The 15,533-nt window shown below is 37.4% G+C and overlaps 1 protein-coding gene across 3 annotated transcripts in view; it reads left to right on the top strand.

Moving 5' to 3' along the window:
* The first annotated feature begins 347 nt into the window (after nt 1–347).
* LOC100888115 (short transient receptor potential channel 3) overlaps nt 348–15,533 on the top strand; it is a 28,811-nt gene continuing 13,625 nt past the window's right edge. The window contains exons 1-13 of one of the 3 annotated variants that reach the window (XM_030979336.1): nt 348–500; nt 1,509–1,657; nt 3,048–3,153; nt 5,020–5,144; nt 5,845–5,949; nt 7,132–7,232; nt 7,789–7,978; nt 8,250–8,339; nt 8,961–9,136; nt 10,576–10,703; nt 11,237–11,376; nt 12,669–12,840; nt 13,830–14,011. In XM_030979336.1, coding sequence (XP_030835196.1) covers nt 1,526–1,657; nt 3,048–3,153; nt 5,020–5,144; nt 5,845–5,949; nt 7,132–7,232; nt 7,789–7,978; nt 8,250–8,339; nt 8,961–9,136; nt 10,576–10,703; nt 11,237–11,376; nt 12,669–12,840; nt 13,830–14,011 — 1,647 coding nt within the window. In that variant the 5' untranslated portion in view covers nt 348–500; nt 1,509–1,525. Of the gene's footprint in view, nt 501–536; nt 668–1,508; nt 1,658–3,047; nt 3,154–5,019; nt 5,145–5,844; nt 5,950–7,131; nt 7,233–7,788; nt 7,979–8,249; nt 8,340–8,960; nt 9,137–10,575; nt 10,704–11,236; nt 11,377–12,668; nt 12,841–13,829; nt 14,012–15,533 lie in introns of those variants that run through there. The other 2 variants (XM_030979338.1, XM_030979337.1) reach the window with 2 other exon arrangements.

Below are 15,533 nucleotides of genomic sequence, written 5' to 3'. Positions count from 1 at the left end.
TGGCCTGTACTGCTACTGAAGAAGAAGAAGATTATGGTGTATATATTCAGGACTGAATGAGCACTATAAAACTACTACCAACAACAACGCACAAACACAAACACACCCACGCACTTTCTTTCACTCGATCTCTCTTATTCTCTCATGCACCTTCCCCTCCATACATCGGGCTCTTAAAGGTTTCTTTTCTTTTCTTTCTTTCTATTCTCTTTCTCTGGATAGGATTAGGGAAATAAATAAGAAAAACCGTTCATGCGTTTAGGGTGGGACTATGATTGGCAAAAGGATTCAACTCGGTCAGCCGTACCACAACTAAATAAAAATTACGCCTGCGTAATAGAAAGGAGCTTAACGTTTATATAGAATAGTTTCTCCGCCCGAATAAGTTTTCTTGTGCTGTATCACAGTAGCTTCACTTTCCCCAATATCATCGCTGTGTGTGACTTACTTTCATGGAATATCACGTAAATTCGGAAGAGCAGTGGATACTGTGAACTAGGGTGAGTGAACATTTTTGTTACACAATGAATATTTCTTAAACCTGTATCAAAGATATGATGTATAGGCCAAGTAAAGTTAATCTATCTTCACCATATCAGAGACTACCCAACGTGACGAGGGGCAAATAAGCTATAAGCTTTACGTCTCTACACCCAAGTAAGTCCAAGTAAGTAAGTAATCTAAATGGTAGGTCTACACCTGATAGTAAATGTCTATTGTAAAAAAAGGATTTTTCTGCTTCTATTGTAAGTAAGGTATTTTTGGAGTGGAATTGCTGAGAAGACTGTGGATTTATGGCCGAGAAGACTGAGGAATACCAATTTAATAGAATCTATGACAAATTAGTACTATATAGGAGGTATATAATTATATATGGCATTGTGTGAGGTAATCACGATATATATATAGATATATACATAATAATGGCATGTTCTAGTAAATACATCGCCGGACTATGACATTGTTCACGGTTCGAGTCCCGTTAGGGGAACTAATGATTTTTCGAAAGACATTAATCTACATTTCCCACTCTCTACCCGGGTGTAATGAATTGTTACCTGGTAGAAATATACTCTTTGAATGATATAATCGCCTAAGGGCAGCTGGGCTAAAGCAGGGATATTAATAGTTCTTTGTAAAGATGGGGGTGTTTCATGAAGATCCTATGCTGAACTTATCTCTAAGTTAGACTTAACAATTATGGAAAGCCGTTAGCATCTTATTTTAGAAAAGGCATCAAATGTGGATTCAAATCATCCATATTTTCTTTTAACGAGGAGATTACACGTTCCTGGTGTGGAATTTATGAAATATCTAAAATACTTGAATTTTTGCTCAATATATTTTATTTTAAGGCTACAAATGGCTCTCCATAATGTTTAAGTTCAATTTAGAGTTAAGTTCGACCTAGGATCTTTGTGAAACACCCCCATGGCCTTGTGCATCCCCTTGTGACGGATATGCGTGGATTATAAAAATAACTATTATTATCATCATCATTGTTAAAGGTTGTACGAACTCGACAATGGCTACGGGGATGACAATCTCTCGTGATCAGAACGAGGATGGTGACGTGTTCATAAACGACGAAGAGGGCGTGCTCAGGGCGATAGGGAAAAAACTATTCGAGGCCATCAATGAGGGCGACCTCATAAAGGTATATATAAAAACGATAACAATAATTGAACTAATTATTGCTATACGTAAAGGGAAACTGCATGTTCATCTTAAAAAATGGAAACCCATAGTGTAGTTTAAAAGGTCGTACTCATTTTCATTTGCCTTCATCCTACATCTATTTACATGTATGTTCACATTTATGATTCTGAATTATGTCCTATTATTATATGGAAGTTATTAATTTGTAAAACGCCTATGAAAGTATTTTTGTTATTTCCTTGTTGACATGAAGAAGCAATAACAGTTTTAAACGTTAAAATGACCATATTATGGTATGACGTGGTTCGATTTGATTAATTTGAATTGATATAGTTTATTACTAAACATATTGAATCAGCAGCTACAAGGCTGTAACTTAAGAGTACGGAGTAATGAAAAGGAAAAAGGGAAAGACGGACCTGAGAGAGTATAGATACAAGGAAAAAAAAGAAGAGAAATATAAAGAAAAAATGATTAAATATGTAGAACATTAGCACAAAAGTATGGTGATTTGAACAAATTGGAAATTGAAGAAGGGCAATTCTATAACTACTTTGTGTTACAAGTTACCGACCACGCCTATGATTATATGATAAATTACCCGTTCGTTGTTATTGAATTAAAGATAAACTTGAGTCCTGGTAATAAAAGAAAATAAATTCTATCAGAATCCAACAAAGCTTACACTGAAGGTTCAAGATTACAAGTCAAACACCTGACAACTATTTTGGTAGAAAATGTATATGGGCTGAGTAATGAGCATAGAAAGATAAGGAAATCAAGGTAAGTAGGCCCGACACCATGTGCTTAACACATGTCACTACATGTACATGTATGTGCAAATGAAAGTTATGCTGTTTATTGAAGATGATTTCCAGCAAGTTTTCTTTTTGTTTTAAATTTACTGGTTGAAGTATGAAGTATAATGACACAGTTGACGTCTATTCTTGTTCAGGCTCCCTACACAATGGTTTTGAGACACAATATGACTAACCACCTTGACCCCTTTGGGACACCGTATAACACCTTAACCCTACACTGAACACTTCTTCTTTAACCTTGATGATTGCTGTATTTAAGTAATGTTGGAAGATGATACATTACATTTTTTGGAAACTGGTATTTTCAAAACTTTTTTCTTGATATGGCATAACTTTTTTGTAATAACTTGTCATGCATGTGATGTGTAGAGTGTGTAGAATGAAAATCAGGTATTCGATACAGTACGATATAGTATTATCATTATTACGTAAACGGTTGTGTAGAATAGTTTTTTTTTAAGTGAATAACGAAACACAATATTATTTCTTACTTTCTTTCTTAGATTCTGCGAATTCTGTGAATGACTATTCTCATGGTTTCTGTTACATTACTCTCATTTCGTTTAGGTCGACGTTTTATTGCGAGGAATATCAGCTAACTCGTCTAACTTGGACATTAGGGACAAAGATGGCACGAACACCTACTCTCACGCAATCAGCAAAGGATTTTCACGTAAGACATTATAATTTTGATTTAAAAAAAAAAAAAAATTGTTTTTAAAAATAAATTTTAGTACTTAAAGGTAAAGACCAGTATTGGAAACGCCCCAATTTCAAAAAATGAAGTGGAAGCTCTTATTACCAATCATGTGAAAGAATATTTGGAATATTACATGACGATAAAAATTTTGACGGGAAACCGCCTACCAATTGATATCTTTGGTAAATTAGTATATATATATACTGTTGAGAGATACAAATGCACGTGCCGCGCACGTGTGTGTAGTCCCATATACATCTTTCTGTGTACAGTGCTTCTAACTTTATGAAGACTTGGCCAAATTTCTTATAATTTTGATGATTCCAGAACCTTGCAGTACATCTATGCTAGATGATCAACCTTTTCTGATCGATTTCACAACGTTTCTTTCACTATGCAATTGCATGACAATTACTGGTCTTTAGCTTTAAAGATAGAGTTGAATGCTAGTCGTGCGATTACATTGTCAATCCCAATGATTGTGAAAATAACTGTTGGAAAGTGATTTAGGAAAAGGTGGATTAGGTAGCACAAATATGTCGGTGTTTACTGTGAGCTTTTGTATATGTGCCGTGATCTGCACCATGAATGGATTCCCCTATTCTTCCGACCTTCATTTATTACTGATCACCACAATCTTAAGAGAGGGTTATTATCCCGCATTCTGGATAATAGTATTCACTATGTCTACTCAAGCCAGTGGCTAAAGTTGTGTTTTGTGCTTTCTTTGCAAAGTCTGCAAGGTCCGTGATTTTTTTGGAAAAGTAAAGTACTATTCACATGTACATGATCGAGGTGTGTGTGCGTATGTGTGGGGTTGGTACTGAGGACAACAATAAGAACTATACCCTTAGAATGTGCACTGTAACGACCACCAATCGCTTCGATAACTCTAGAATTCGTTTAGAATTTGAGGCCCTTTCATTATTTTTACGTATATTTAGATGCTCTAATTGCACGGAAAAAGTAGGTCTCGGTTATCAGTAAATTTTCTACTAAATGTCCTCGCATATGGAATAACATACTGATATGTATTATGAGTCCACAAACATGGGTGTGTATATATGTGGGGAACAGTGTGCGATAGGGAGGACAACAAGAAAATCGAATGATTATAATAATAATAATGATTATAATAATTATGATGATAATAATGATAATAGCAATAACATTGATACTAATGGTAGCAGTAATAATACTTGTGATAAAATCTTGAACCTGTCTATCTTAATACTGCTCGAATGTTCAATGTTGATGCCAGTTCACTGCACATTGGCAATAAGAGATATGAGATAACACATTTTGGCGGATCGGGGAGGAAAGGGGGGGGGAGGGGTTAGAAAAACTAAATGTAGCAAATGACAGAAAAATCGTCGTTCCGTTTTGGCTTGTCAAACGTTTTTGAACTAAAAATGCTATTGAAAACAAATTGTCTCATACTCTATATCTGTTTAATTCAATAAATTGTTGTCTCAAACCGATGAACAACACCTCTGCTCTCCCCTAGAGAGATCCGCAATAGGAGATCAATCGAAGTGTCCGGAAAAATAATCTAAAACTGTTCTCTTTCATTTGTGTACATTTTGTATGTTCTGCCTCACTCCTGACGTTCTCTTGTCTACAATGCAGACGCCTTTATTAAAAGTGATTTTATCTTTTGTACTAGTGCGCCTGGACTTGGAGCCTAAATCTTCTTATACTATCATCATTATAATTATTATTATTATCATTATTATTATTAATGTTTTCGTTATTATTATATTATTTTGTTATTATTATCATCACTATTGTTATAATTATTACCGTTGTCATAACCATCATTATCATTTATTCCTCCAGCTATTGTTGAGACATTGCTCCAGTACAACGTCCCTCTCGGTGACGCCCTCCTCAGGGCATGCGCCGCATCTTACGAAGACGCCATGAAGATCATCATCAAACACACCAAGAAACTATCCAATGAGGTGAGAGACAAAAGAGGGCACACTTTTTCAAGGTGGGAGTAATCCGATGTTCCTCAACCCCGACCCTCGTCAACTATTTTTTTCCCCATCAAATTTCATGATTTTTCAAGTTTCATTTTTTTAAAGAGTCCCCAAAGGACAGGTAACATTTGTGAGAAGATATTTAAAGGATGAAATCGGAGACAGCAATATAAAGAGCATAGTTCCTTATTCGATTTGCACCTTCAGAATACACTGAAAAAAGACGAGATTACCGACCTTGTTTAAGAGTTTTTGAACGGAAAGAGAGAGAGAGGAAGAGAATAAGAGAGAGAAAGAGAGAGAGAGAGAGAGAGAGAAGGAAAGAGAGAGAGAGAGAGAGAGAGAGAGAGAGAAAAAAAACGGGATGGGGAAGGTGGATAAAGGGGGATAGAGTGAGCTATTACTTAACAGTGATGGTAAAATACAGTTCGATTGGATTTAGGAGAGACAAGGCGTTACTAAATGCCTCTGCGATAATGATGACTAACATGAAGTAGAAAGATCAAGGAAGAAAATGAGATAAAGAGAGAAAGAGAGGGAGAGAGAGAGAGAGAGAGAGAGAGGGGGGGGGGGGGAGAGGGAGGGAGGGAGGGAGTGGACGAGTGTTTATAATTACTTCATAGTCATGGCTAAGTTCTAAAAAAAAAAAAAAAAAAACTCATTTTGATTTATTTTATAGGAGAGACAAGCCGTTATTGAATGCCGCTGTGATAATGATGACTTTCATGAAAAAATGACCCCGCTCAAGATGGCTGCCATTCGAAACAATTTCATCATTGTTCAGGTAAATTAAACATATACATAAACAAAAACAGTTCTAATGTTTTGTATCCCTTTCCATTCCACATTTGTATGGTTTGGCTCAAAAACTTTTGATCCAGAGCCCACAAGTATTATGCCAGATGCATGAGAAGAGAGAGCAAACATTACAGCACACATTGCACCCGTTTTTGGTCCATGACTAGATAGCGTTTGATGTCATGATTTTTTGAAAAGGAAAATAACCCTTAGAATCCTCAAATTGTTTACACGTTGAGAGATTAAAAATGTTAAGAAAACATTTAGCATTAAAGGTAAAGACCAGTTTTGAAAACGCCCCCCTCTCAAAAAATGAAATGGAAGCTCTTGTTACCAATCATGTGAAAGAATATGTTTTCACTAATGCGTGATGATACAAATTTTGCCGAGAAAACCGCCTACTAATTGATATATTTGGTAAACTATTATATCTATTTGGACCTGATAGATATCGCGCACATAACGCGTAGTCCCATATACATCTTTCTGTGTACAGTGCTCGTAACTTTACCAAGACTGGGCCAAATTTCTTATCATTTTGATGATTCCAGATCCTTGCAGTACACACCAATACTTATATGCTAGATGATCAACCTTTTCTGATCGATTCCACAACGTTTCTTTCACAATGCAACCGCATGACCAGAACTGGACTTTATCTTGACAAAACAAATTTTACATGTTATATTCGATGTTTTCAATCTTTTCATTTGTGTTAATTACCACAATTAGGCTTTCAGCCGCGAAGGATTTGTATCTCCCAACATTTGTGTTTATTGTTTTTGATTAATGTATTCATATTACATTGCTTGATCATAATTCTACGGCATAGAGTATGATTAGATTTTCTTAAATTGATAACCTTATTCACCCTATCCCGTCATAGCTATGTCAAATTTCATGGATTTTGGTCTTATTTTTTGGCAAAGCGCTCATTATTAAAAAAAATATAGACAAACTGGTAGATACAAACAAGTAACAAGTATTTTCACGGGTAAAATTTGATTTCTTCACAGCGCTTAATTTGTAACGTATATTTAGTAAATATCCCCACCTCGCCCTAATGCACCCAATGTGGCGCGAAGGTCTCCACAATATTCAGATCACCCAAATTGTTTCCATTTTACAAGAAAATTACCCTTGTTGCCCTTTCTCGCTATATTTCCAGTATTTACTGAAAGCAGGAGCGGAGAGGATTCGAGAACCAAAGCTTGAAGGGCTATCCGAGGCCTCGCTGTCTGAGGTTGTCGAGTACCTAGACATTTACAGGTAAACAAGATACAGTAACATGTTATAAGCTACTGAATTCATTGCATTAAATTGGCTGAAATTTACGAGAAGTCCAGTGAAAGCAAGTAGTCATTTGATATTCCAGTAATTCAACGCATTGCTTCATATTATATGGATTCTTATTTTTCATTCTTGAAAGGACGTCACTTCAAGCTTATGCTTTAGACGGCCCCTTTTCTGTATTTACAGTACCAAGTCTTTATCATACATTTAAACTTATAAGATTTTAGATGTTAATATGACTCGATGGACTGTAAATGTCATTTAAACATTCAAACCAAATCAAACGCAATTTATGCCATTTGTACATGAAGCGTTATTTGCGAACGTAGGACCAGTTGGACCACATCATCAAGTTGTCTTTGACACGACATTATGTTGTGTGATATTGTCAATATACGAACATTATTATAGATAGAATGCCCAATATTCATTCAGTTTGCAGTCGGTTTGGCGACGTGACTTGAATATATATATATAAACATATTCATAAATGTTATATATTGATATACTTATTGATCGTCATATTATGCAGGGCACTGTCGAGTCCGGCGTACCTCGGCTTGGCGCACCCCAACGCCCTGAGCAACGCCTTCAAACTCACCGGCCGACTGCGGAAGATTGCAGGGTTGTGGGAGGCGGTCAACAAGGAGTTCTACGACCTCGCCGACCAGGTGGAACAGTTCTGTGCATCCCTGCTCGATTACGTCGCCAACTCTGTCGAGGTAATTCACATTTCTCTATTCAGAGCTAGAATGGTGTTGACAAAGAAGTTGAAAAAAATGACGGGAGCAGAAATACAGGTCATTCTTTAAGATAAAGTTATTAAATAGACATAGGGATAGAGCAACGTCGATCTGGCGCTGCCCAGTGGCTGCCGGGCTCACGATCAATTGGGCAAAAAGAATCTCCATTTTCGGTTTAAATTACATTTGGAGTGGACTTTAAAAGATTATTATTATTGATTTGTTTTGTCTTGTGTTTTTCGTATTACAGCTTGGAACACTTTTCAGGCAGAGTGATGACCCGGAAGTAGTCCATGTCGTCGCGCAAGTGAAGAATGCCGTCGATTTTGAACAGAAAGCAGTAAGCTATCAAATTCTTTCTCTTCCTTACAAACAAAATTGGTTCTAAAACCATGATCATTGGTAAAGCAGATTGTTGTAATTACTCTCGAGATTTCCTCAAGGTCCTAGTCATCTGACAAAAAAACTGTATGATTGTAACATTTTAAAGTAACGTTATTTTCATTTGGCCCATTTAAAGTAAATCTACCTGAATTATGCCCTATTTACTAATTTACTGTTTATATTTAATTCTGTTTTTGCAATGGCATGATGTGGGTCCAGTCAATTTAGTGGGGGGGGGGGGGGGGGGGGTACCATTCTTTCTCGGAAACGGAATTGACAAGGTAACATTTATTTGGGCATGGTACAGAAATGGTTCTGTCATCTCCTTTTCTCATCCTTTTACACTTCCCTTTCCCCCTCTCTCATCATGACTCGATTGAAACTTCTCATCTGCAACAGCTGCATCATCAATGGTCTCACCATCCCGTTTTGTTTTTCTTTCTCATTAGGTTATTTATCACTTTCCATGTCCCTGACATGTTTCCATTCAAATATTTAAATCTTTTGTGTACAGTGTCCGCTTCTGAAATGCAAATTATTACCTTGAAAATACTTCCTCCCTCGTCTTTTACTTCAGTTCGTAGCACACGCATACACGCAGAAGATCATGTCGATCAACTTTTATCGGAACATCGACACTCATACGCCTTGGTTCGGATTTCTGAGTCTCCTCACCATGTTTGGATATCCTTTCATCTGTCTGGCTTACATCCTCGTACAGCACCCACGCTTAAAAAGATGGCTATCTATACCGTGAGTATTCATACATCTTTAAAGCCTTACTGCAATACTTAAAGCTACTTGCACCCTCTGTATATCAAACAATTATCGGTGCCTGTCGGTCCCCCATGATCCTCTTGTTAATTGAGAGTTTTTTTGTGTGAGACAACCACCTTTCCGTGACCATGCAGGAAGGTCTAATCCCAACTAGTGCAGACGGGCCGCTAATATTGCTCCGGTCGCCCATTCCCGCCCGTGATAGCGCTTGAAGTGGGCTCGCACGCACGGCGGCCATTTTACACTTCCAATAGCGATACGGCTCACTATACGTTACGTATTTTGCTTACCTTTGCTTACCTCGGCAAAATGCTTGCCTTTACTAAATGGACAAAATTACGGTGGGGGGCTGGATGAATTGGACATAATGAACTTATCAGAACTGATCTATTATTATTCATGCTTCGTATCCTTCGTGTGCTTGACTTATAACCTTACAATCGCGTGGTTATTGAGTCCAAAGTTCGACTTGTTGTACATGTGTTATATAGACAATGGCGAGCTTGCGACCTATTTTGATGAAATTACGGTGGGTGAACTTTCAAAAGTCAATGAGACATGGGGTTCCAATTAAAGAGCTAGTGATAACGTTCGTCGGGGTGGATGTGCTTTTCGTTAAAAAAGAAAATGAATTTGTAACGATTTTTTTGGTAAAAGTACATAGGCTTACATGTTAGGCTGCTGGCTCTGACGATAGGGGGCGTTGTCAATTGAGACTAAACGGAGCTATATGTTAACTCTTAACTTGCCACATTAGTCGATTTGAAAATTCATCGGAGGACACAATAGTTTCACATGCTCTCTTAGGGAAAAAAATGTGGCACAATGCTAATTTTATTTGTGGCACATAAAGTATGAAGGTCAAGAGGTTTATAATAAGGATTTTTAAGAAGACAAAAAAGATAGAAACGAAAACTCATAGATATTGTTTTGAAACTTTGGTACCGTGACACCCATGTCATATCCAAGAATCTGTAACAAAATATATTAATTTAAAAAAAAAGTGAAGAAGGGACGAAATTCCTAAAATTCTGTGACAACAACAAGAAGTGCATTTTAACGAGTGGAATTTGAATGGGGCACCGTTTTCCAGTTAAAGGGGTTGTAAACTGAAGAGACTACGTGTTTTTCCTGTGGCCTGACTCGGGGCCAATCGGGTATACGGACGACGCGACCGCAGCAATCACGTGCGTGCAACATACGCGAAACCGAAGCGTGAGGAGAACTTGGGTCTGTTTCGCGAACGCCGACCATGTAGAGACTTAAAAGTCGCTGACTAAATCAAGTCCATTCGTTTACGTGCAGTTTTCCAAAAGGAGACTTAGATGGCGTTCCCATGTATTAGTCATTTTACACCCCCTTTAAGCAATAGTGGGTAAATGTATTTTTGTGATATGTTTCTTTTTGCCCTTCAGATACATCAAGTTGTGCATTTTCTTTGGATCCGATCTTGCCATCTTTGTCTGTTATGCAGCTCTGTGTGTCGTCAATGATCCCAGAATAACTGATATCATATTGGTCTTCATATTGATATTTTGTGTTGGTGAGTAAATCTAATCGAACCCAATTCAAACTTAATCAGATCAAATTAAGTTGATATAATCAAACTGAAGTAAAATAAAAACAAAATCATCGATATCCTTACGGTTTTCATTGTGATTTTTTTTTCTTCGGTGAGTAGGCCTAGTCTATATCATATTTATGTCCAATTTTTTTTTTTTTTTTTTTTTTGGGGGGGGGGGGGGGTCCAGAATTTGATGAAAAATTTCGCAACGACTCAGCCGGCCGGGGGGGGGGGGCTACGAGCACATGTTTTATTTTTTTTGGTCCCCACATTTCAAAATCTGGCCGATTGATATTTCGTTCGGTGGGGGGGGGGGGGGGGTAAGGTCACAAAACACTTACAAAATAAAAATGTGAGGGGGGGGGGTTCGTCCCCCAACCACCCCCTGCCCTGCGTACGCGCATGTCAAGTACCCATATACACCTGGGCGGAGAGTGGCAATTGTGGTTTAACGTTTTGCAAATCGACACTTTACTATTACAAGTGTGACATAAACTCTTTTTCATTTGCAGCGCTTTCTTGGAAGCATATTTGTGATATCATGGAGTATGGCATCGGGGACTTTCTCGGTTACGGAGCAAACATACTGGAGTCAATCACACTCATCATAAGCTTTGTTCTGCTTATGTGTAAATCGATTACTCTACTTCTGGTAAATGATTGTATTACTATTGTTAATTAGTAGTAGGCTAGTAGTAGTAGTAGTAGTAGTAGTAGTAGCAGCAGTAGAAGTAGTAGTAGTAGTAGTAGTAGCAGAAGCAGCAGCAGTAGTAGTAACAGTAGTAGTACAGTAATATGAATATCAGAAGTAGCAGTAATAGTAATAATTTTATTTATTTTATTTATTTATTTCTGATATTTATACAGGGTGGCACATATCACCAATTTGGTGGTCTTCCATGAGGCCCTGTTTGGTAATAATAAAAAACAAATAACAGCATCAAAAACAAAATAGATAAATACACAAGCATATAAACAGGTAAAATACAAATTAATTGGTATCCCCTTGAAATAACTGATCATTCACGAATCATCCTTGATCATTTACAAGAAATAGATGAATGGAATTTTCAAATTAAATACAATTTTTAAAAACATTCATTTAATACCTTATAATCCTTAATAATTGGGTACACACAATGCATCCCTTACAGTATGTCTTGTGTTGTGATCATGTAGTGAACTAACATGACGTAAATCTTGTTTTAAGTATGTTGGTGCCATGTTATTCAATGATTTATACATCATCACTGCACGTCCAAACTGGAAACGTGTCTGAATAGGCATCTATCCTAAGCGACAAAACATGTCATTTTATATTATTTTGAAATAATTGCAGTAGTAGTAGTAGAAGAAGAAGAAGTAGTAGTAGTAGTAGTAGTAGTAGTAGTCGAAGTAGTAGTAGTAGTAGTAGTAGTAGTATAACCGTTCGGCATGTTCGGGCCTTTTTCGGAATAATGTTATATTTGTTTGGTCTGTTGTTGGTCTCGTTGGTGTATTTCATGCAGGATATTGATATTTGCCGGGGCTTTGCATTTTTTTGCAGAATCCTTTAAAAGACCTGGGGTGCGTCTCAAAGACTAAGATCGACTTGAAGTTGGACTTAACTATGGCAGGCCGTTCATGCCATTGTTTGCTCTCGCCATTGGTCTCTCAATTATGGTCTGAAGATGATATTTTTTTCCTCAATAATAAACTATCAAAAAGTGTAAATTTTGTAGATTTGTGACCATGATTTGTACGTCCCTTGAGAGACCAATGCCAGTAGATGGTGAGAGAAAACAGTGGTATGAACGGCCTGCCATAGTTAAGTCCAACTTAAAGTCGATCTTAGTATTTGTAAAACACTCCCCAGTAGGCTACTCCCCTGTTTTTATAACTGTTTTTTTTAAACATGAGAAATATATAAATACATGTTGAAACTTTTAATTTCTCCACATTTAGGACGTGTACGAAACGCGTGCAATGAAACGTCACGATAAACGGGTCGCGATGGTGAACAACGTTACTGTGACGTCAGATCTGAAGCTATCCAATGTCACTGTGACCGATCGGCTTGAACAATTTGTATCGTTGGACTGGAACGATCCTCAGATCGTGTTATATGTCTTGTTAGGTGAGTAGAGGAACATGAAATAGTATATACTATGCATGATGAGTTTAATGTTACTATCCACAGTGTTTGGTGAGTATAGGAACATGAAATAGTAAACAAAAAAATATACACTTCAGAGGTTCTGGTTTAAACTACGGGCAAGAGGTGACGCCAATAGTACGTTTGGAGTCGCCGAGGCCCATAGTTTTAACCAGTACCTCGAAAAGAAGGCAGGGTATCGAAAAAACCGATATCCAGTAAAAAAAAATAATCATTACATTACCCCCTCCCCCTCAAACTAGTAACATTCAGCGAGCGTACGGGGTTTCAAATGCCTCCAGCGGCAAACTCCCTCGGTGTCACGGCGCTTACGCCGTGCAATTTACGCTGAGCCACAGTAAATGCACTACACTACTACTACAGTACCTGTATAGCGCTAGCTAAAAATATTTACATCCTTCAGTGTTTCTTTTGAGCCGTGAATTTTCTTTTATTTCATTTTTTAATGTGACGTGAATGTGAGTACGGTACATGTCATTACGGTCTATTAAAGGAATGATACAGGTGGAAGGGATATAAAACAAATATACAATGACTCATTCTCGGAGCAAGCTAAAACTATTCGCACTCAGGAATATCAATAGAATTACTCTCTCTCGGGCCATCTAGATCCTCGAGTGTCATTGTGCATTTGTATACTATGTATGATTAATTTAATTGTACTATTTACCATGTTTCGAGAGTAGGTACGTGAAATGAATATTGTACACTGTCGCTCATATAGTTTGAATATTTTTTGTTTACCCCAATTTATGGAATTATTTTGACAATGATTTATTCCTAATATATCTAGATAATAGTATACATTCTCAGATTTTTTTTTAATAATGATTTTCCAGTGTTTGTTTTGCTTTGACTGCTATATTATTATCATTATTGTTGTTGTTGTTTTTGTTGTTGTTATTGTTATTATTATAATTATCATTATTATAATCATTATATATGAGCAGGTGTTGTGGTTCTTCCCAATGCAATACGCGCTTTCACCACGGCTCTCAACTCATACCAAGACTTATACAGCATCTGGGAATCAACAGTGGGCGCTCTTAGTGATATGTTCAAGTTTGTGACTGTCTTCGCCATCTTCCATTTCGCATTCGCTGTCGGCTTGTTTGGTATTTACGTAACTCAGGTGAGAATCCCGTCACTTTCATTTCATATTACTAGCGTTTTATTGGGAGTTTTCTTTGCCTCTCTTCAGGATCGCTTGTTTGCCACGCGTGCACTTTTGCACAAAACAATAGGCACCAATGAATGAATGATTGCAACGCAAACAGGCAATGGCTTTGCAAAATTACCCATTTCACTGAGGCTCTTATTATAGCTCCATGCCGACCCTTTTAATATCGGTATGGATTAATCTGGAAGCCTTTAGCATATCCAATGATAGTAAATACAATATGGCAATGTGGCATATAGAAAGTTAAAGGAGGGGAAAGACGCAAGACAGGGGGGGGGGGCAATTTCCCCCTCCTCCCAACCGAGCAAAAAATGCAGCATTTTAGTAGGGGGTAGATCAGGATATCATTGCAAGTCAATACTGTATTTCAATACAAAAATGCGCTCCAAAACGATCAAGAAGTGCCTCAAAAAAGTTAAAATCTTTGAGTGACCGGTTTTACCATACTCGTTTCCCCCCAATAGACTGTAGTGTTATGAAAACCAATAGGAAAACGCAAAATTTGATTTCAATTTCCAATCATGAAGATCTTGATAATCAGACAGGCGATCGGATTGTAAAATCCATGGGGTTCCTCATTTACCTAGGGTATCCACATCAGTATTAAGACTGCTCCTCATGTGGGCCCTGGACCAATTAACACCTGGATGACGAGTAGCAATTGTGGATTAATGTCTTGCCAAAATACATAAAAGCCGGACTGGGATCCGAACCCCGACCCTTAGATTGAGAGTCAAGTGAACAAACCACTGTACCATGACACCATTTTAAATTTCGTACTCTTTTCCTGCCCGAATAAGTCAATTTGGGTGATACCGCCTCCTGTAGCGCAAGTGAGGGACCTAAAAATTGATTTATTAGTACTGAAAGTATATGGATCAAGGTCAAGTGAGATGTTTGCCCACATAACGCCAATGTCTTGATACGACACTGATTCATGTTAAACATTGCACTGACGCATTTTCATTAGCGGGGTCAAAAATATATTAGTTTTGCATACTTTCAAGAACATTTTTTCTGCATGAAAACAGGTACAAAATGGGGTACAAAATGTTACCATATTTTTAGCCTGGCGAGTACACAATCAGACAAGTTCATAAGATTCATGCGTCCACAAACATCGTGAAAATATGTCCCCCTTTCATGAAATTTCATGCTTTTACACATGCGCGACCATTTCAAAGAGCGTCAACGTCCCCGAAAATCCCACTATTTTAGCAACATCCAAGAATTACCAAGATGTAAGATTATTGTCTGTATTGAAAAATGCAAAAATTCGTCCTCCACTGGCAAGTGACATATATAGACAAGCACAATATGTTCAACTTTCATCAGTAAACACAGTTAATATAAGCGATGCCTCCGGGACAACGCTAGATTTGTATTTAAAGTTAATTTGAAAAGACCTTATAATGCTTATTCTTTAATTTTTCTACAATGTATTTTTTCTTTCCTATTGATGATAGGCTAGTTA

This window comes from Strongylocentrotus purpuratus, unplaced genomic scaffold (genome assembly GCF_000002235.5).
Source record: "Strongylocentrotus purpuratus isolate Spur 01 unplaced genomic scaffold, Spur_5.0 spur5_scaffold_10, whole genome shotgun sequence".
Taxonomy (NCBI): Eukaryota; Metazoa; Echinodermata; class Echinoidea; order Camarodonta; family Strongylocentrotidae; genus Strongylocentrotus; species Strongylocentrotus purpuratus.
This window is presented reverse-complemented; position numbering and strand designations above follow the sequence as displayed.